The sequence below is a fragment of the Priapulus caudatus genome, unplaced genomic scaffold (genome assembly GCF_000485595.1).
Source record: "Priapulus caudatus unplaced genomic scaffold, Priapulus_caudatus-5.0.1 Scaffold30, whole genome shotgun sequence".
NCBI lineage: Eukaryota > Metazoa > Priapulida > Priapulimorpha > Priapulimorphida > Priapulidae > Priapulus > Priapulus caudatus.
The window spans coordinates 467,197-488,588 of NW_014577091.1; the positions used below are offsets into that span (position 1 = coordinate 467,197).

Below are 21,392 nucleotides of genomic sequence, written 5' to 3' on the forward strand. Positions count from 1 at the left end.
TAATATATATGTGTCAGTGTACGCGCGATGGCGGCGGCGTATGTTTACTGTTGATATGCTTCAAGTGCCTATTGCGTGCAGCCGGCTGCTAACCGCTCGTGGCGGCGGCGGCGCTAGTAATGCCCCTTTTCCTATCCCATGACGCATTGCTGTTCCGATTGGCGATAAGGCTTATGCAATACCATGAAATTATTCTAGACTCGCAGGCAAAGTAGAATAATGTAGTCGTGAAATAGCACTATTTTCCCGTTTTTCCGTTGTACACTCTAGGTATTATTAGCTCTTGATAATTTTCAAATGCTATTATTGCATATTTCAAGATTTTGGATACCAACATTGTTGAAATTACTATCCAAAAAAATCCGGGATACCAGATCTTTTGGGGGGATACCAGATTTCAATACCTGGTATCCCGAATGGATACCATAATAAAAATCTAATTTCGACCCCTGCAAGCTAAATCTAAATCTAAATCTTCAGTTAAAATGAACTTACTACTGTTTAGTGCATTATAAATTGAGTAGCAGTGACAAAAAGGCTTGCACTCAAGCTAAATCTAATCTTATCTGTTTCCGAGACGTTTGATCGTTCGATCGTTCCTCAGCTCGAGTGCTCGAGAGCAAATTTTGCTCGAAAGCACACCCGATTCATGGTGCCACCTTGCGGAAATAAATGAGCGTGAATTGATAAAAAACACCTTTTATATAGAATTTAAAATTTTATTTCTGCACCGAGTAATGGAAAATTCGTATCGAGTTATAATATAATCTGATGTATTGCATATATAGGCATTATAGGATATTATAGTAACAGATACGTAACAGATACGTAACAGATTATATGGTAACAGAACTCTTTGAGAAAAACTCGCTTGGCTTTATGGGATATATGATGGCAGCCCTCAGGTGCATGTGTTTGATACGAAATTTAACTAAACTATCACGTCACAACAAAAGCTTACATAGAAGCAGCAACAGGTTATCATCATGGACTGGTAGCAATGTACTTTACAAATGTAGCGGCTCTATGCTGCCAACGTCACGTGTGATATTCTTTTCGACAAAACACGAAGATGCTGAAACGACCAAGAAATCGGCTGACGCTCTTGTGAATAAATTGGCCAATGCGGCGGGTCCCGGTGCGAGTGGAAATAAGGACACAGAAAACGATGAAGAGGGAAAACGGCGGGAAAAGTTTGCAAAGAACATGAGATGGACGTTTGCGTCATTTGCTGTTATGTTCAGCGGTCTTGGTGGGATGATTATCGCTGTTTGGGGTCCGTATTATTATTATTAATAAGATTAAGAATACTTTTTACAATGTTAGTAGTGAATTACATCATACACACAAAATACCCAATAAACAAGGCCCAAGCCTAGTCTAGCACCCCTGTTTAGTTTAGCACATATGCGAAAACACACTTGCAGGGTCCTCCTTGATCCATAAACAACGTCACTCGTTGACTTCTGATGAACTTAATTTCTATCAAACTGATCTGTCTGTGCATATGATAATATATGATATAATAATTAATATATTGTTAGCAATAGCAGTCAGATGACGTCATATATTCTCACACTCACATGGTAATAGTTGAATGAAGCCTTTTTATATCATGATAACTCATAAATTTTGATGAATAATCTAACGAGGTAAGGGGTCGTTCACAATTATCAACATTTTTACAAGCTTACAAACCGTACGCTGGGGGGGGGGAGGGAGTCAATGCCTGCCGTACGCTTTCAGCATTTCCGAAAAATGTCTATCTATTTCCCGCGCCGCGTGCCCCAGCCGGCATCGCGCGCATCCTCATGCCGCGACGCGCCGAGCCCCGGCCGGCCCGTGCCTTGCACGGGCCCGCTGAACGAACCAACCGAGCTAGCTAGCTAGCAGCCGAGCCTATAATGCAGTGTAAACAACCAGCACGATGGCGGGCAATAGTTCTAGCCGCGCTGGTGACCTTGATCAATTGTTCCAGGGTTTGCATGTAATTCATATACATATATCACTATGTAGAATAGTGTGAAAAAAATCAACATTTTTCTTCGTACACCTTTAGTAGGGAAGGGGGGGGGGTCTCGAAAAAGTGTACTCTTTGTACACTTGTGAAAATGTGGAGAATTGTGAACGACCCCTAAAATCACTGACTATTAAATAATAATGGTTTGAAAATTGTTTGTTTGCAAACTACCGTGAAAATGCCACACAATGTTTTGGTCAATGTGGTCAACTTTTATTTACTCATAGTTTAGTATCCAAAAGATATATCAGAATATCCTGAAGTTATTGCTTAAAAATACAAAGTAAACATGTTTTTTACCCCATTCTTTTACTCTAGCATTAAAGCACTGCCACTTCTGGAGGAAGTGCAGTGCAGACAGTATGTGGAGGTGGCATTATTTATTAGATAGATTGTGTGCATGATGTAATACACTACTCGATGTTATATATATATATATATGTTACAAATTTCTTCAATGAATTGATTTAATCAATTGTTAAAATATTGAAGCTAGTGATGGTATCATTATATCTTAATTGGATAAGGGTTTTATGTTAATAATTTAGCCAATTCCTGACTGATATATGCTGCATATTGCAGTGTATGTGAACATGGTTTCCCTTACCGCAATACGGGTCAGTATACAGACCCCAGTACGTAATGATAGGGTTCAGATCAGCTTATGGTGTAATTATTGGGGTCCTAGAGTAGATATGTGCTTGTGTCTAATATAAGCTATCCCGATGAGTGTTGAAATTGCGAGTTTGAAGTCTCGATATGATTAATGCAATATGTAACAGAGAATATTTCCTATGATATCTGATAACCACAAGTTTGATTTCTGTTCTAGGAGCACCAAAGAAGGATGAAGAAGGACATGATGTAAGGCAGTAAATGAAAATATTAACAACCTAATTGTTAACATCTATAACATTTACAGACGTGAGAATTAGTATAGCCAATTATAGTTCTAAAATACACACAATTCTGTGATGTGAAAATTCACATTATTTCATCACTGATTCTGCATACTATTTCGTATTATGAACAGTTGAATATTTCTCAAGAGATATGTGTAACTCATGCTAGGTCAACAAGCTTGGGTCTTGCAACTACTGTGTCATAACTCGGACAATAATTTATTTTCACATTAATGTTTCAGATCCAGGATGAATACAGTAACTGTAAGTGCATGAGAGTAATTGGGTTGTATTACACGTCATGATTGATATCACTTGCATATAGTGTATGATGTTATTTGATTGTGCTAGTAGTGTATTGGTGTATTTCTAAAAATGCTAAACAATAGTAGATCCAAATGGAAGCGTGCTCGATTTTGTCATATCTGCTGTTTATTTCAGTGTCAACAGCAAAGCAGTACTTGTTTAGAGCATGGAGTGAGGCACGCTTTTATGAAAAGGTATGTTCGTGTTTCTAAGGTGACCTTACTCACTATGGACACACGCAGAAAGAGAGAGGGGGAGCGAGAGTGAGCAAGAGAGACCAAGAGAGTGATCAAACGACTATTTCCTGAGTAGTGCTATGTTGCGCAGTGACAGCTTTTTTATCCTGCTCACAGATGATTCGGGAACCTTCCAGAGACAAGTTACTTCCAGATCCACTCACCGAGCCATACTACCAGCCAAAGTATACCTTGGTGTTAGAGATGACTGGTATACTTGTCCATCCTGACTGGACTGTACGTAGATAGATTTATTTGTCTATTCTTACTGAACTGTGAGTAAAAAGATATATTTGCCAATCCTAACTGAACTGTAGGGAAACAGGTGGAGTTGTCTACCCTCACTTGAGTGTAAGTAAATTGATATATCTATCCACCGTAATTGGACTGTAAGTCGAACCTGTCCAAATTATTGGTTTCAGTTCCTAAACAGGTACCTATATGTGGAACATATTGATTTCCTGATTTCCAAATACATGTTTTGATGTATATGTTGTCTGCTAGTCTATCCTAACCTAACCTATCTAAAATAATAATGGAAACAACTCTGTATAATTACAGTATGGAACGGGGTGGCGCTTCAAGAAACGGCCAGGAATTGACTATTTTCTCCAGCAAGTGGGACCACCCTTGTTTGAAGTGGTCATCTACACTCAGGAGCAAGGTTTTGTAAGTTTCAATTGCAGTGGCATCCATATCATCCTGTGAGTTTATTGTAAAAGCAAGAGTTTCGTGTCTAAACAAGAAGCATTAAGTTTTGTTCATGCATGAATTTCAGACAGCATTTCCAATCATAGATAGCTTGGATCCACAAGGCTACATAATGTACAGGCTGTTTCGAGATGCTACCCGCTACATAAAAGGCCATCACGTGAAGGTGAGCAGGGCTTGTGCTATCATCGTACCATAACCTAGAACGTTCGAGTATATTATGATAGTATGTGCATAAATAATCGTCCATGTTATAACTAAAACTTAGAGTGGTTTAAAAATATTGCAATCCTTCTCTTAAGTTAATAAACAAGAAACACCCTTGGTCTGTAGCCTGCAGCCAAAAAGTGACATTGCACAGCTTTGGCAGTGGTTACGCTGGTAGTGGTGCCACCGTCGTTCTAAGCAATGGTATAGCTGCCGGTTTAAAAACATTAAAAAATATTTCTAATGAATTTTAAACAATGGAATTTTTATGTAGCATAATTTCAACATATTTTTAACTGGAAATATGCATGGAACGTAAGGTCATGTGTATCATGTGCATCAAATTCAGTGCATCGAGTCATAAGGAATAACAGACAATCATTGCCACTTTATTTGCCACTTGATTTACAATCATGGTTCATTTGACGAAAAAAGAGTTAAATATAGCATGCTCCCAGGATGAAACTAAGAGAATCATAAACTGCTGCTACTCACGGCTAATTTAGCATCAATTGCACATTTTCCTGCTACTTCGGAATGAAGTTGAATTTTGTGGAGCCTATCCAGTTAAGAACCATTGGCCTTGCAAACCTATGTTCTGCACTACATTCCATAATTGGCTGTCAATGGGGCGTTGTTCTACACTACCATCTATAACTCGTTGCTTCCAATTGGCCCACAGGATCTGTCGTGTCTGAACCGTGACATGTCCAAGGTGATCGTTGTAGACTGGAATAGTCATGCAATCAGCCTGCAGCCACGCAATGCCCTGCAGCTGAAGAAATGGGGCGGCAACGATGACGACAGAACACTCTTTGATCTTGGTGCATTCCTGCGCAGTAAGTGGTATGGGTGGAGGAAAGATGGGGCTAGAGGAAGCCAAGGAAGCAGAAATGTTAATGGGTGGGGTTTGGGGAAGATCCAGGCATAGTGCATAGTTCATACTGCGGTGGGGCAGGACAAAATGGTGATTGGGGTTGTTGGAAGGTTGATCATAATGACTCTTTCATGTTTTGGAGTTGTGGGGCAGTGATAGAAAATACTTTAGATGGGGACAGGCCAAGTGTTACAGGGTAAAGAAGTGGCCATGATGACTGCTGAATATGCATATATGTAGAACAAGGCTTTATGACTGCTGTAAGTCACTTTATCATCTAAGGCCAGTGCTGTGTTTACGGCAGAATGCCGCTGCAAATATACTCTGCACTGAATGCCAGAGACTCGTCAGAAACAAAATTAGTCTTAACATTGCTATTATGGTTACCAACAACATTAAAGGCATAATAGGCCCATCGATTATGCAATTTTAACCAATGCTAGAGTAACTGGCACCTTGTGTAGTTAATAAGTACATTACCTTATAGCCAAACGCGTATTAGTTTGTCCAATATCACTGATGGTTACTAAGAAATGTCTAATTGAAATCCGCAGTCCACGAAATCAGTTGACTGGCTTGTTTACAGTTTCGAAACCGCATACTTCGAAACGGGTGTGATACAGATTTATAGTCCACCGGACATTTTCGCACGCATGCAAAAACGCACGCACGCATGCATTTTCGCTCGGCCGTACGCAATGCTAGCGATAGTACAGTACCGTAACTGTATACGTAACAGTAGCTCTGATTGTAATGAACGTGGAATCCACGTACGAATCACGGACGCTCGTGATAATGAAGTAGGCTGTGTTGGGGGCCAACGCTGCTATGGGAGGATCGCTGACTAACCACGGCCACAGACTAAACATGGAAAGCAGACGGCACTACGCGTATTTACGTATATTGGTCAAACGAATACACCTGTGTCTGAAATTGAAGACATGTGGGTACCCGTTCATTAGCACCCACGGTTATTTACTTGTGCCTCAATACCGAGAATACACCCAGAGATACATTATACTAGCTCATTAGTCGTATATAAGCATCCCAGGACAAACAATTCTCTGCTAAACACCCGTAGCAACATGTGACGTTGCCTAACCGAATTCGAGGCTATTTTGCTTGGCAACCAATTTAGCGTTGGCGCCAGATTACCAGATTTACGGATTTCAATTAGACATTTCTTAGTAATTATCAGTGATATTGGACAAACTAATACGCGTTTGACTATAAGGTAATGTACTTATTAACTACAGAAGGTGCCATGCAGTTACTGTAGCATTCGTCAGCTTTGTATAATCACTGGGCCTATTATGCCTTTAACATCTTAGCACTAACATTACCCTTAACTTTGTGATGTTCCTGACAACGGGCCACTGAGTGATGTATGGTGGTATGTAGTGTATGTTAGCAAACGCTAAATTAACAAACTAAAAATAAAATCGTAAAATTCACTTTAGCTATTGGAAATATAAGGACTAATATCGAGCTGGTAAAGCATGTGTTTGTATGCCTGTCACCCAGATCGCTCTCTATTGTATCGTGGCGTCATTCATTGATGTTTGCTTATAATTTTTGCAGCGATCGCAGTTAGTGAGGTTGAAGATGTGAGAGAAGTACTGGATCACTATAAGGATGAGGATGACCCTATCGAGGCCTTTAAACGCAATCAAAGGTTGCTGCAGGTATGAAAGAGAACCTGTGCAGTAAAATGTCACATATGTAAAATTTCGTATAGTTCCTGGACAACATGGAAAGTCCTGGAATTTTGAAATGCCATTTTTCAAGATAAGATTTGCTTCTGATTTTCAATTTAACAAAATTATGATGCAATTGAACATTTGTGTTGGGGGAAGTTACAAAAATGGTAAATTTTTCCATTATTTACCATTATGTTTAGTCTATATGAAGTGTTTTGGTGTGTTTAGGAACAACAGGCACATCAAGCTCAACAAATGGCAGATGCTGAAAAGCAGAAGACATTAACAAGTGGCTGGAGTCGTAATTTCTTAGGTAGTAGGTAGTGTTGTTGTAGTAGGTATGTGTGACAGCTTGTTGTGTAGAGAGACCAGATTGCTACCACATCCACTCTCATCACCAGGGACAAATTTTGTGAGCTGGTCAGTACTGAATCACCCATCTGGTTTTATAGACGTGACATGCTGAGACATGTCATAACTAGTGCACTTATTTGGAAAACGGTTCAGTAGTAACATTAAGGAAACGTTTTAGGTTTGGGAGCCGAGCATAAACTAAACATGATCAACTGTGTCGCCCATGCAAAAGTTGGATGTCTGAGCTTGCCCAGCTTGCAATATCACTTGTTGCAAGCATTTTTATCTGTTCTAGTCCATCCGTCTGTATGAGTCACGATGGTTGCAGTACTGGTGATTAGGATCCTGGTTATTCATCTAGAACTACTAACTATTGTCCATTGGTGTGTGAAGTCATGCTCCTCTCTTATTAGCTCATCTGACATAGTCAGATGCAGCTTGTAGAATCGCATGATCGTCTGTGCGTCCGTCCGTCCGTCCGGCCGTGCGTGCGTCAACAGTTAGGCACAAATCTTAACCGCTCGACGTACGGTCGCGATATTCGGGACGTGGGGGGTAATCCGAAAACGAGTTGGGATGTCGAAGCTGGGGGTCAAAGGTCAAAGGTGAAGCGGTGTAAAAGAAGGGGGAACATTCCCTCTTTAACTTAAGGTATAGGGAGGAAATGCAGAATTGCGGCACAAATCTAAATGGCTCAACCTAGGCTCGTGATAGTCGGTGTATAGCATCATAGTAGGAAAAGCCATCACTGTGCCGAAATTGGAGGTCACGGGTCAAAGGTCAATGGGGCACAGGGCAGATTTTAGACATTTTCTGAGGACATGGTCTGATGGAGCGATTGAAAACACTTTTTTGTTTCAGCGGTGACCTACCATTTTTATGGCTTTATTGAAAGGACCATGAAATGTGCTTTCCACTGACGTGCAAAGAGTAAGTGTCTGATAACCTTTTGACCCTCAAGAGGAGGGTTAAACATGGATTTGTTGACTGTTAACAAAGGACTGAACTGTGATTGATGGTACTTGTGTGATCGTGGAAGACTTAAATTTCACAGTGAAATTCTGCATGCAAGACTTACTTGAACAACGTTTACGCCCCTTAAATCATATATGAACTTCATTCTCTATATGAGATTCTGTATGTTGGGAATACAATGTCAATAGCACTTACGCAAACGTCTGTTTTTGATTAAAGCCTCACAATGCGCATCCAAACGCTGAAATTTCTCCAGTACTAGACTAGCAACTACTTTGTGGCATGCATAATCACACTACCTTATGACAAAATAAACTCTAGTTCCTCCCATTTGACTGCGCGTTCCCAACAAGAAAGAGGTGCGAAATCAGGTAATCAGACGCCAACGCTAACTTGTTTCAAACAACATAACATCGACTTGGTTTGGTGACGTCACATGTTTTTATCTTTGCTGCGCCCGTACCGCTGTACCGCAACATCGGAGAATTTCAACAACATTGGAGGTATTTTCAAAATACCTTTTATAAGACAACGCGCAGTGAAATTGGAGGAGCTAGAGTTTATTTTGTCATAAGGTAGTGTGATTATTCATGCCACGAAGTATTTGCTAGTCTAGTACTGTAGAAATTAGCGTTTGGATGCGCATTGTGAGGCTTTAAGGCCAACTATAAATAGTACTACCTCGCAGGTGGGTGGCTGATAGTATCACAGCATGGGCTAAACGTAGACTGGTACTCGCTCCCACCTCGATTACTCCCCCATCGAGTAACTAAGCTGAGAGGTGGGACCGGGTACCAGTCTACGTAATACGATGCAGTATGCACGCCATCTATCGGAACAGAGTGAGAAGAATGTCCCGGCAGGATAGGTCAAATGTATATTACGCTCAAAAGTGCAGAAAGAATTACTTTCTTAACTTCAGTTTAATCAATCTTGAGATAAGTAATTGCGGAATTGAATCGTCAAACTTACCAATGAAAATTTGCCAGTTTTGTACTGTCCTTGGTATGGCTCTCTCCGTCAACGTTACAGTAGTGTGCAATGTCGGGATATGGTGGAGCATGCTGGCTTGCAGAGCCCGATGGTTGACTGTCAGTCGAAATGTGTTGATCCTCCCCGACATTGAAGAAATCTGTACGTTATACGTGCGTCTACCTTACCTCTGCCCGCCATCTTCGTCGAAAGTTTGGACGCCGCACGGCGAAATCAGAATGTACATTTCAATCGATGACGTAACTGATACAGTAGCACGCCGCGTGGGTGTTATTTGTTTATAAACAATTTAGTCTGACTGACTCTCTGCCTCTCTCTCCTCTCGCTCGCTTTCTCTCTCTCTCTGTCTTTCACTCTCTCGCCCCCCCCTCTCTCTCTTCCTCTCTCTCGCTCTCTCTCTCTGCAATAAAAAAAACGTTTGCTGAAATGATGTGTACGCAACTGCGTATCTGCATATCTGCGCCTAACAAAGGTGTCACTACGCACGACTGAAATGGTACGTTTATAACCGTAGCAACAGACCTCAGGTGAGCCCAGTCGCTCTGCGGCACTTGTATAATGAAGTTGCAATTTTTCTGTGGTCACTGGTCTCCTAGTCAAATTCTTACCAAATCGTTTGCTTGGAAGATCATGATCAAGGTTTTTTAAGTTTCACGTGCTACTATATATTGTGTTATGAGATAGATTGTCTGTGATCTTTCCACTTTTTTGGACAACAAGCATCACACTTATCTCTTGACACGTTCAGTTTGTTCCTCATACAGCATGTCATATTGCTGTAGATACTATGGCTGTGAAAGCATTGTGCTTTTATAGTAAATTTATATTAACAGGAGCTGGGGAGAGCAAATGAAGTGAAGTGATCGACTGAGAGAGAACATTCTGTTTTCCATTGGCATTAGACATGATTACTTTGTAAAACGGACTCAGTCCTCAACAATAAGTCGTGATGTTTATTACATTCATCCAACTTATCATTAGTATGTTTATCTGTATGATATTATACACATTGGCAGATGATACAAAAGGGGATGCTCACGTGACTTGTATGTACCTATAGTCAGAAATTTCTACTGCACATGCACGTTTCTTTTCGTGTCCTTGCTAAATACCCTGCAGCACTGCAGCAGAGGCATATGAGTTTGCTGACATGTGCAATGCAGTTGGATATTATTCCCGGTTGCTCAGAGAACAGTGTTAAATGTTAATTTGGTTTTGCGGTTGTATGCCATCAGTTTAAATATGACTACCGGCAACAAACGAAACGCATTTCGCTCTCAAGTAAAAAAATGTGAAATATATGCAATTGTAGTATTGTCTTCTTTGTGAAAACTTATGGTTCGCTCGGGCATGTAACATTGTCTGAAGTTTATATACACACTACCGTTTCAACATCTTCAAACATACAAAAATATATGAACGTTACTAAATGCCTCTCGTGACGCACTACAATAATGACATATCCCACTATGACATCAAGGACAATTTGATCTCTTAGTCTATGATATCACTCATTATCTACAATTATGAATGTTTTGTTGACAATTTTTTTAGACAAATTTGATAAAGGGTAAGAACCTTATCAAGGAAATAGATATAATATAATAAAAATAGTCTAGTTTTTATGATTTTATTCTTTTATATTCAATCATCAGAATTCTGACAGTTATAGGCAGCGTACATCACTATATCATAATATATTTATGCAGACCATTGGTCTGACCAGTAATACCAGGGGTGAATCATTGAGAAAAATTAAAAATGACAAATCATTTAATAATATACAATTTGTCAGTATTCATGCGGGCGTGCGCGTGCGTGCATGTGCGTGCGTGCATAGCGTGCATGTGCGTGCGCGCGAACCTGACACAAGGCGGCGCCACTGTTTATCCTGAAACACAAGAACAAGCGAAGTGTCGTAACATATATTGCGGAAGAGCTTAGTCATCAGGTTGAATTTGTGTAAAACTTGAATCTTTAGGCATCGGTGACGTTGTTCGTTATTTGGTTAGAATTAACTTATAGAAATGCAGAACGACGTGTATCCTCCTTTAGAGGAGAAACTCGAAAATGGCAAAGGTGACGCTCCCGATGAGTCGAAGCTTGAACAAGAACAGGATCAGTCTACAGTAAAATTCCTGCCAAATGGCGATCAGGAAGGGGACGTAAAAATCGAGGTATGTATGATTCTCAGTAATATCCGATTATCGTTAGTTTCCCATCATGATATGTGTGTATAATGAAGAGCGTAACAAGTCGTTGAGAATATTATATACATATATATTATAACCACGATTGGTAGCCTACCGTATATTGTAGGGATAGGATGATTTTATTTAGTATTACTAGTAGTACTACTACTACTAGTAGTATTACTATTAGTAGTTGTACTATTACTAGTATTATTATTGCTATTACTACTAGCTAGTATTAGGCTTAGCCATAGTCACAAGAAACCCAGAAAAAAATTACAGACTTATACTTCATAAAAACCCCGTAATACCTCTTAATTACCTCGTTATTCTTCTCAACCCCGTAGGTCGGTCACGATGAGGTTGCCATGGGGATGGGTAAGGAGGAGCTGATGAAGTATGCGGATGATCCATTCTGGGTTCGCATCCGCTGGATACTGCTCATCATCTTCGGCCTGGCCTGGCTGGGGATGCTGGCTGGAGCCATCGCTATTGTTGTAACTGCGCCGGGCTGCCCGGCTATCCCTGCCGACAACTGGTTCAATGAGGGAGTGACCTACATGGTCCATCCCCGGTCTTTCCAGGATAGTGATGGGGATGGAAACGGAGATCTCAAGGGTAGGTGATGCGCAGAAGATGCACTTAGAAGTATAACTAGTTTAAAGTTGCTAGTTAACAGTGATAATTGAGAAGTAGTTATTTGTGCTTCTTTGTTGAAACTAGTTTAACAGTGCTAGTTGAGTAATACTTGTTTGGCTGTACAATCAGTCTAGAAGAATACAGAAAGAGTAAATTTCTATCGGCAAAGTCCATAATATCTTGGTGATGACATTACTGCACTGATCCGATGTATGTCCCTGCACCTAACCAATAAAAACAACTTTCCTTTGTGTAACCTCAGTCTGTATGATTGCCTTCTGATGCCAGACTGGTAGCAACTGGTTTCCTAGCAGCTGCATTTACAAGCTGGTCAGACAGAAATAGATTGTAATGCTAGCTGCAGCAGCTGGCGTTTGGGAAGCTGATCAATGCAATGCTTCCACATCCTGGTAGCTGATGCAATAGCATAGGCATATGAACTCATGCTGGTTCATACAGTGGGTTCAGGGTTGCTACGCCAGTCTTTAGTCATGCCAACTATGCTATTCACTAAATTATTAAATACAGGTTGAGCCTGTAGAGCCTGCAGTTTAACCCGGGGTGTAAAAAGCACTATTCTGTGTTTATTCTGTGTTCCATTTGTAATGTTTTCTGTAATATTTGCATATAATTCTCTGGATTGCCCAAGTGCTACATTTTCATCATCAGAATTCATCTAAAGATGATATAAATATAAATTATGTAGTGTGATGAGATTCACAAATGTCATTATATCTGCTTCTGCAATCTTGTTATGTTTCCTTCCAAAGTTCCATGCTGTTATCTGCATGAAAAGTTGCTTTGTGCACATCATTGATTGATATTAATCTGTCCATGCTGCGCATATTGTGCTTTTAAAAGCGTGTGGCGAGAATTTTGCTTTCATACTCTGTGGTAATTGAGAAATATCCCAAATACCATTCTTACATAAAAATTCAAAATTTGTGTTATCAGTTTTGTGCTGGAAATTTCATGAGATTTTTTGACTTGAGCATAGAGATACATCTTGTCTATAAATAAAACGTGTGATTGATTCGATTCAATTGTCAATAAACGTTTACTCTTCATTAAATTTAGAGCATTACCTGTGCAAAAGCTTGAGTGTATCCTTAACATATTTCCACTTGTCTGGAACAAGTGAATATGCTGACAGAAAACTAAAAGTAACTATTCCTATTTCCTGCAAAAAAGTTAATACCAAAATTAACTACTCGATCAGTATTTTATTATGTTGCAGTGTCAAACTGTGTAATTTCGCCCCTAGTGTGAGAATGCATGTGAACTCTTGGCTATATAGTTGTTATACAACCTTACTAATAATTTCCCCCAGCAGGAAATCCGAAACTGCTACGGAAAAGTACATTTTTGGCTGGCCGTTTTCTGGAGAAGGAAAAGTAGCAGTTTTTCATGGTTTTGAGCCCCTACCTAATAACCATGATAACATGACACCATGATAAAAAACTACCTCCTCTCGGGTATAGTGTAACTGAGATTATCCGCGACATAATGTATGTATGCAAAGATTTTCTGATTAAAATTTATAAGAGTAGTCAGAAGTCAATTAATTAATGATGGGACCTATCCAACTAATACTTGACCCAGCCAATTAATCGAAACACCTAATTTTTACCGACAACCCTTTGATGTTTAGGAATTGAGTCAAGGTTAGACTACCTGAACGATCTGAAAGTGAATGCACTCTGGATTCTCTCTCCTTACGCCTTTGGTGAGAATGACTTCGGCTACCATGTCATGAACCATACAAGTATCGCACCGATGTATGGAACAATGACAGAGTTTGGCAGCCTTGTAACCGCCCTCCACGCTAAAGGCAAGTATCGAGTAAATGTAGAAGGCTGTTGGATGCATGCGTGGTGTTGAGTTAGATCCTGTATCAACCTCTAGGCTGCAACATTGCCTATAGTGATTTCACGTTTTCAGTAATTGTCCTGTCCTCGATTGCAGGCAAACAGGCTGTGATTAAAGTTTGTTGCGTGTACATAGTATAGTCATATATGCTTGTATAATTGTCATAAGAAAAAATTATTTTATCGGTGTGCATACATGTGCGTGTTCATGAGTCTTTGCATGAACGTGAACGTATGTGCACGTGAATGCCCATATTAATTTGTATCCAATGTACGTTCATATTGCTCCAAGCAATTGTGTGTTATTGTGGCTTTCTCTTGGGTGTTTCCATATAGCTTTTCCATGCCCATGTAGCTTTCTCTCAGGTGTGTGCCCATGTTGCTTTCTCTCAGGTGTGTGCCCATGTTGCTTTCTCTCGGGTGTGTGCCCATGTTGCTTTCTCTCGGTTATGTACCCATGTTGCCTTATCTCGGATGTGTGTCCATGTTATTTTCTCAGTTGTGTGTCCTTGTTGCCTTATCTCAAGTGTGTGTCCATGTTGCTTTCTCTCAGGCATGTCCCTGTTGCTTTCTCTCAGGTGTGTCCCAGTTGCTTTCTCTCAGGTGTGTCCATGTTGCGTTATCTCAGGTGTGAGTATCCTTATATCTGTAATGTAATACCATTGAATGCTCTTACCTGTGTGTCTTATTCTGTTCAGATATCAAGATCATACTCGACTTCATTCCGAACTACACGAGCAATGAGCACATGTGGTTCGTTGAGTCTCGCCAGGGCACAGCACCCTACAAGGACTTTTATGTTTGGGCGGACGGAGCCAACACCACTACGTCTGGTGGTGGCGTGCAACCACCAAATAATTGGGTCAGTAACTGCTAACGAAGGTAGTTACTAACAGTTAACCTATTTATCACTGGGAACTTTAGTGATTGCTTGTGCCAGTATCTGTTCAATGGTGATAGGATCTCGTACATCTAATAAAGACATCACTGTATATGTGGCTAGTAACCATTTATTTCATATGATGCAAAAAAGGTATTAGTGTTTAAATTTCAGCAAATTTAGCTGCATAATAAGTAATTAATATATAAAAAAAACTAAATCGTTGCCATCTGCCATTTAGTTGAATCGACACGGCACGTCAGCATGGACCTGGGACGCAGTGAGGGGCCAGTTCTATTACCACTCTGGTCCCAAGCAGCAGCCGGAGCTCAACCTTAGAGACGATGCCGTGAAAAAGGAGCTAAAGGTACGAACTTTAATATACGAATGTAATATGCATAAATTACTGTCATGTACAATAAATGTTTTGTGATTGATTCTCATCCAATCAGCAGCTTTGTGGCAGCAAATTTTCAAGTCTTTTCGCTGGTTCAATGTGACATTTGTGGAACAGCGAGCGATACTGACACACAAAAATGTGATCATGGTGTGAGTATACTAACAATGTATTTGCATTATCAACAGTTAGTTAGGTGTACTGTCCTGATGCGATGTTCTGTGTTTAGGACGTGCTCACCTTCTGGCTGAAAAAGGGCGTTGATGGCTTCGTTATGAGGGATACTGCATTCCTAATTGAGAGCGAGGATATCGGGAGTGACGAAAGTGCACAGGTAACTCCGTGGATGCTCAATTGTTCTAATCCTTGTGGCGTCTGCGATGTAGTTGCTGTGGTACCGCCTACGTTGCCATGACGTTGCCATGGCACGAAACGCACTACAGCAAGTGCAGACATTTTTTCGTTGCTGTAGTTGCGTGTGCATGTGTGTTACCTTGCAGTGCAGTTGTGTTAGAGCCACGTTCTTCGTGTTGTAGTTGTTACGAGTGTTGTAGTGTGTATGTTGTATGTAGACTGCTTATTTGTTGCACGTTGCCCGCTGTACGTTATAGGCTGCCAACCTCACTGATGATACATTGTTGACTTCTGACATTGTGAAGAGGGAGGCAATGTTGAGTAGCAATGAGTTTCATTCAGAGGTATGTAGATTTGGTGTCTTGAGAACTTGTGTTGAATCTAATAAATAAGTACATATCTAATTAATCTAATATTATCTAATTGTAGTTATTGTAGAAGATGTATAATGGAATGGTAATAGGAAAGACTGCAGGGAAACTCATGTTGCAATAAATGATGCAGGGATATAATTTAAACTTTGTAGGGAAAGGTGTGTGGTGTGTGGGTAGTGGTAGGCTAACCACAGTGTTTTGGTCTTGTGAAATTTGTACAATTTTTGAGATGTTACTTAGTGACTGTTATTGGATTTGAAAACTATGGTTCAAATTATTATATTTTTGCTACTGACCAATAGAGTTTAGAAATCTCTGAAAACAAATTAATCTTTATAATTCCTGGGATGGCAAGTATTTCAATATTATGTTGTGAAAGTGGCCACAAGGTGGAGAGTGACACTGTAGTCTCTGTTAAGTACGGTGTATCCACCACTCTAAATCGTAATTTTGGTTGAGTTTAGGTTTTGCAGTTTTGTAGAATTTGCACATCTGGTCAGATCAGTTGCTAAAAAAGAAATGAAATCTTGTATTGGTTCAGATACAAAAAGTGGCTACAGCTTTGCAGATTAATGCTAAAATTACCTCCAAAGAATGACATGTATTTTTCTGAAGATAATATCACGATTTAGTTTAACTTTGCTGAGTAACAACTTAAATAACAGTAAAAGTTTATTAGATGGTAGAATCATCAAATAAGATTTTGGTTATAAAATGTGACAAAAAGGGTCATATTTTTGTGTCTGATTAATTCATTAAATGAAGCATATTTAAAACATGTCACTTTCGCAATGATAGAAAGTAATGGTATAGTTGATGTGACAATGAATAGGTGGACATTGACATATTTAACATGCATCAACACTAAACCATCCTACATTAGATTCTAAGTTATCGTTAGCCCGTTACGAGATGAGATGGTAATAGTAAGTTATTTGTAGGGTAAAGCGGACTATGACTCGATGGACCATGCGCTCACCAAGTACCAGAACGGAAGCTACGAGCTGGTCAGCGAATGGAAGAGCGTCATTGAGGACTTTGTCACTGCCTCCGGTCGCAGGTGATGTTCTCTCCTTGGAAATAGAAAAAAACTGGAGTTTCTGTCACGTGACGGACCAATAAAATGTCTATAAATGTATAGTAAAGGAGAAATGCAAATAGTGTTGTAGCGTTACAAGCGACAATAGCATTTACCATTGTTCTTTTTTGGCATGGTCGTAGGTTCTTGATAACAGACTGTGGTGGTGATCGTCAAGCCAACCTGAAGTTCCTCAACTATGGATCTGACAGCGTGCTGAACATGGGCTGGGTTGGGCGTCTTGACTCGAGCTGCGATGCTGAGTGTGTTCGTGGTCACATCAAATCATCGACTGATAACAGCACTGGTCTAGCTACCTGGCAGGTAGGACAACGATCACCTAGGTGGCTGCAAGTTGTATCAGTGTAGTCGGGACCGGCCTCGCTACTGATTGTTTCATCAGGCAGATACAGTGCTGGGACATGGGTGGTTGATGCTTAACTGAAGTCATGTCTGTCTACTTATAACATATAAAAATTCGTGCAGTGTTAAATTATGATTATGATGACGACTCATTCCGATGGTTTGCTCTGGATGTTGTTGTTGTTGTTGTTGTTGTTGTCGTTGTTGTTGATGTTGATTTTGCTATTAATATTTCTGCGCAGCTAGGAGATGACTCTCACTCTCGCATTGCATCCCTGAGGGGCAGTGACTACACCAACGTTCTGAACATGATGACCACACTGCTACCTGGTGGTCGCATCCTGTACTATGGTGAGGAGATAGGACTGCTCAATAGCGCAGTGCCATCCTTTGAGGAAACCAAGGATGCTTACGCTCTCAGCGTTGGAAAGGTGAGATCAGTGAATGTGTCAAGCACTGCTTCGTTAGTGACGCAAAAGACGTGTGTCTGATGCAGAGTCGGGTTAATAAAAATTTAACCGGATTCTCATACCTGCACACAGGAGTTGGGCGATTAGGGTGACAGGTGTGAACAGAACCCTTTGCACCTCGTGACTGATGTCTCCAGGGTAAAAAATACACAGGAGGGATGAGCGATTCGCTCTTCAACCCTCCGATATCGCTCCCTTAAAATTATTGACGAGAGCTATTTTTTCCACAGACTTGGAAAAGAGCTCCCGTGAAAAAAAAGTATTTTTTTCCTGGTTGTTTCACATGCTTCTATCCTACCTTTTAGACGAACTACGATTCGGTGACCCGTGACCCATACAGGGGCCCGATGGTTTGGTCCAGTGCAGCCGGTGGTAATTTCACTAGCTCTGACGAGCCATGGCTTCCACTGGGGGATCTGGATGTCAACGTGGAGGTAAGCTGTAGTAGTAGAGCTTCCCCCATCATCTCAGTGTTGCTTAGTCATTACAAGGAGACTGGTGTCATGGTTTTAGAGAGGGTGGATGGTGTCTTGGTGTCAGGGAGGGTGGATGGTGTCTTGGTGTCAGGGAGGGTGGATTGTGTCTTGGTGTCAGGGAGGGTGGATTGTGTCTTGGTGTCAGGGAGGGTGGATTGTGTCTTGGTGTCAGGGAGGGTGGATTGTGTCTTGGTGTCAGGGAGGGTGGATTGTGTCTTGGTGTCAGGGAGGGTGGATTGTGTCTTGGAGTCAGGGAGGGTTGATGCTTTCTTGATGTCAGGGAGCCATCAGAGTTAACCTTGCAGTCCATACGAATTGGCGTTAGAAGTCAATGCCAGTTCTATTTATGTTAGTTGAACATGTTGAAGTTGAAAACATAGCAGAATTTGAATGTGAATTGTACCGACTACAACTGGAGTATACTGTGTCTCGCTGAGATTCTCGTTGGTGCTAGTTGGCTCGTGTGTTGCTCACTGACGTTTGTCTGCCTGCAGGACCAGCGTAAGGCGAACACGTCCAGTCTCGCTGTCTACATGCGTCTGGGGAAGCTGCGAGGCGAGCCGGCATTCGTCGAGGGTGAGATGACGTTGATCGACGGGTCCGGTGCCAACCTGATTGCTTTCCGGCGCCGCGTTGTCAAGAAGGAGGATGAGGAGGAGGACGAGGAGGAGGATCGTCCTGCGGCGTATCTCGTTGTCCTCAACTTTGGTGACGCCGCTGACCGCTTCACGCTGCCCGCCTTTGTGAGGGGCGACTACCCGGCCACAGGCACCGTCGTCGTCAACACGGAGAAGGCAGCCACCGGCGCGTCGGTGTCGTTCGAGGATGCTCTGCTTGTCAATCCCGGACAGGGCTTTGTCATCAAGATCTAGATCCGTGTGGCAGCAGCTCCGGAGTTGTACCTTACCTCTTGGGTGCCCCACTAGGTGGCGCTGAATGCAACCTGATTTATGACCATGATGAACCATTGTTCGGAATAGCATGAGGGAAGTGCTTTTGTTGATATTGCTTTTGTTGCTTTTGCTCTAAGGACCCCGGAGTTGTATGTTTTGTGGAATCAGGATTTTATTGAGCTTTGCTTTTGTGGTTGGCTGACAGGCTGAAACGTACTGGTATGCTTTCTCTATTAGTTTATAACTTTGGATAGAATTATTTGAATTTTTAAAGGCAAAGCTTTTAGGGTTATTATTTGGAGTGATTCAAAAGCAATTTTTAAACTAGCATTTTTTTGTTTTGACAGTTAGCTATTTCTGTTTATTATGTGCTCACTTAAAAATGAATGGACACTCTTTGGAAGCTGGTAATAAATCATTGGTAGTCGGGCATAATAAAAATTAACAATTTGCATACACTGTCAAAATTTATGCATGATGTTTTACTATACTCATACTCTTAAAGTAACCTAATTAATTTCTTAGTAATTCTATGGCAAGTCCAGATTTACTTACCAAGAGCACATCATGATAATAAATGAGCTTTTTGTTGAAGCAACATCCAATGTATTATAGTATCTTTTATTTGTTTGTTTGTTATCATTTGGAGCCTTGTAATATGTCAACGTTAGCTCAACGTCCGTAAAAACGCACCACATAAGGTTGCGCCCGTTTTCCTCTTTGGTTATCTTTATAGGTTGTGTAATGCTTTATCGGGAGTATGTATATTTATGCACGCATTAGGCGTGATTTCACAAAACAAGCTTGATATGCTGATTGGGTTTAGCAACAAGCAGTAATTTCGAAGTTCACGTGTTGCAAAAGTGGAATCTCTCATGCTCTGCGAGCGGATCATAAAATAAATGAGTCTACTTAGTAACTATTTGGTAATGCTATATGCTCACCTCCATGGTGTATGCAATGCCTTTCATTATGGTTATATATAAGCAAAACTGGAACAGGGTACGCACGCACGCGCGCGAATATTATATCGAATTTTCAATGCAGATGTACGCGTACGCACGCACTTATAGACGGTACACCTCACACGCTAAAACTTCTTTCCATTAAAAAGGGTCTACCTACCTTGCTACCTGGTGGGCATCCAGCGTACTAATCGTAGCAGGAGTGTCATAATATAGGCTATATTAGAGTGTCTACATTGTGACATTCCTGATCGTAGTAATCCATTGATCCCCGCTACAAACATCAATGTGTGAGGGTCAAGACTACGGAATCGGCACACAAGTTGTGTGTGTGCACGTGGTGTTATGTTGGTGGTCGATTAGTGGCAGAAGATAGGTGTGTGTGCGTGCGTGCCTGCGTGCGTGCGTGCGTGCCTACGTGCGTGCGTGCGTGCGTGCGTGCCTACGTGCGTGCGTGCCTACGTGCGTGCGTGCGTGCCTGCCTACGTGCGTGCGTGCGTGCGTGCGTGTGTGTGTGTGTGTGTGTGTGTGTGTGTGTGTGTGTGTGTGTGTGTGTGTGTGCTCGCGTATGCGCGTGTGCGCATTTCGAATCTATCAACTGATTTTCTATAAATTTCTGATGAGTCATGCAGAGATGAGAAGAACAGACGCGTAGCCGAGCATTAGGGAGTGGAATAATGTGTGTGCGGTGTGCTGAGGACAGCAGGATGTAGTGGGAGAAAGTAGAGATAGAGAGGCCGAGAGTATAGAGAAGGGGGCTGATCAAAAGAACAGCGCGTGAGAGATAGAGAGAGCTACAGATTGAACAGTGCATGTATCACAACATTTGACCATTCGGACACCACTTACAGTGTGTTGTCTTGAACATGGCGCGTCACAGTAATAATAGGCCTCACAGTGTAAGGTATACAGGGTGGAGCATTGACTAGTCACACGTACACCTACTTCTTGCCCACAAACCCCTGCCTCCTTATACCTCACTCACGCTCCGACCTACTTAATGTATGATATTTTGATGAATATCTAACTTTCTGCCAAACAAATCGCTATGCGCTGTTGCACACAGGCACGCCACGCACGCGCGCACGCACGCACACGCTACGCGCTCCCTCCCCCAGCACACACCTACCACCACCACTGCAATGCACGCACCATACGCCAC

At 41.4% G+C, this 21,392-nt stretch overlaps 2 protein-coding genes across 3 annotated transcripts; both read left to right on the top strand.

Annotated features, from left to right (window-relative positions):
- The first annotated feature begins 895 nt into the window (after positions 1 to 895).
- LOC106816224 (mitochondrial import inner membrane translocase subunit TIM50-like) lies at positions 896 to 7,794 on the top strand. Its single transcript, XM_014820806.1, has 10 exons — positions 896 to 1,276; positions 2,853 to 2,884; positions 3,165 to 3,186; positions 3,364 to 3,422; positions 3,582 to 3,701; positions 4,026 to 4,133; positions 4,243 to 4,341; positions 5,065 to 5,221; positions 6,841 to 6,944; positions 7,188 to 7,794. The coding sequence occupies exons 1-10, from the start codon at positions 910 to 912 to the stop codon at positions 7,281 to 7,283; spliced, it is 1,164 nt and encodes a 387-aa protein (XP_014676292.1). The 5' UTR covers positions 896 to 909; the 3' UTR covers positions 7,284 to 7,794.
- Positions 7,795 to 11,178: 3,384 nt separating this feature from the next.
- On the top strand, positions 11,179 to 19,865 carry LOC106816118 (maltase A3-like). Of its 2 annotated transcripts, XM_014820674.1 has the most exons (12): positions 11,179 to 11,458; positions 11,821 to 12,091; positions 13,764 to 13,943; positions 14,679 to 14,842; positions 15,102 to 15,227; positions 15,487 to 15,591; positions 15,869 to 15,955; positions 16,927 to 17,045; positions 17,207 to 17,387; positions 17,669 to 17,857; positions 18,202 to 18,330; positions 18,867 to 19,865. In XM_014820674.1, the coding sequence occupies exons 1-12, from the start codon at positions 11,309 to 11,311 to the stop codon at positions 19,242 to 19,244; spliced, it is 2,079 nt and encodes a 692-aa protein (XP_014676160.1). In that variant the 5' UTR covers positions 11,179 to 11,308; the 3' UTR covers positions 19,245 to 19,865. The 2 variants fall into 2 exon arrangements, with proteins under 2 accessions (XP_014676160.1, XP_014676168.1); XM_014820682.1 differs by lacking the exon at positions 15,869 to 15,955.
- The last annotated feature ends 1,527 nt before the right edge of the window (positions 19,866 to 21,392 follow it).

What these genes read in the sequence shown, in the direction of transcription:
- LOC106816224 (XM_014820806.1), top strand. Translation starts at nt 910, where the DNA reads ATGTGTTTGATACGAAATTTAACTAAACTATCACGTCACAACAAAAGC. An exon ending in CCAGGATGAATACAGTAACT is followed by an intron (nt 3,187 to 3,363) that starts GTAAGTGCATGA and finishes TGTTTATTTCAG; the next exon opens with TGTCAACAGCAAAGCAGTAC. An exon ending in ACACTCAGGAGCAAGGTTTT is followed by an intron (nt 4,134 to 4,242) that starts GTAAGTTTCAAT and finishes CATGAATTTCAG; the next exon opens with ACAGCATTTCCAATCATAGA.
- LOC106816118 (XM_014820674.1), top strand. Translation starts at nt 11,309, where the DNA reads ATGCAGAACGACGTGTATCCTCCTTTAGAGGAGAAACTCGAAAATGGC. An exon ending in TGCAACCACCAAATAATTGG is followed by an intron (nt 14,843 to 15,101) that starts GTCAGTAACTGC and finishes TCTGCCATTTAG; the next exon opens with TTGAATCGACACGGCACGTC. An exon ending in GGAGTGACGAAAGTGCACAG is followed by an intron (nt 15,592 to 15,868) that starts GTAACTCCGTGG and finishes TGTACGTTATAG; the next exon opens with GCTGCCAACCTCACTGATGA.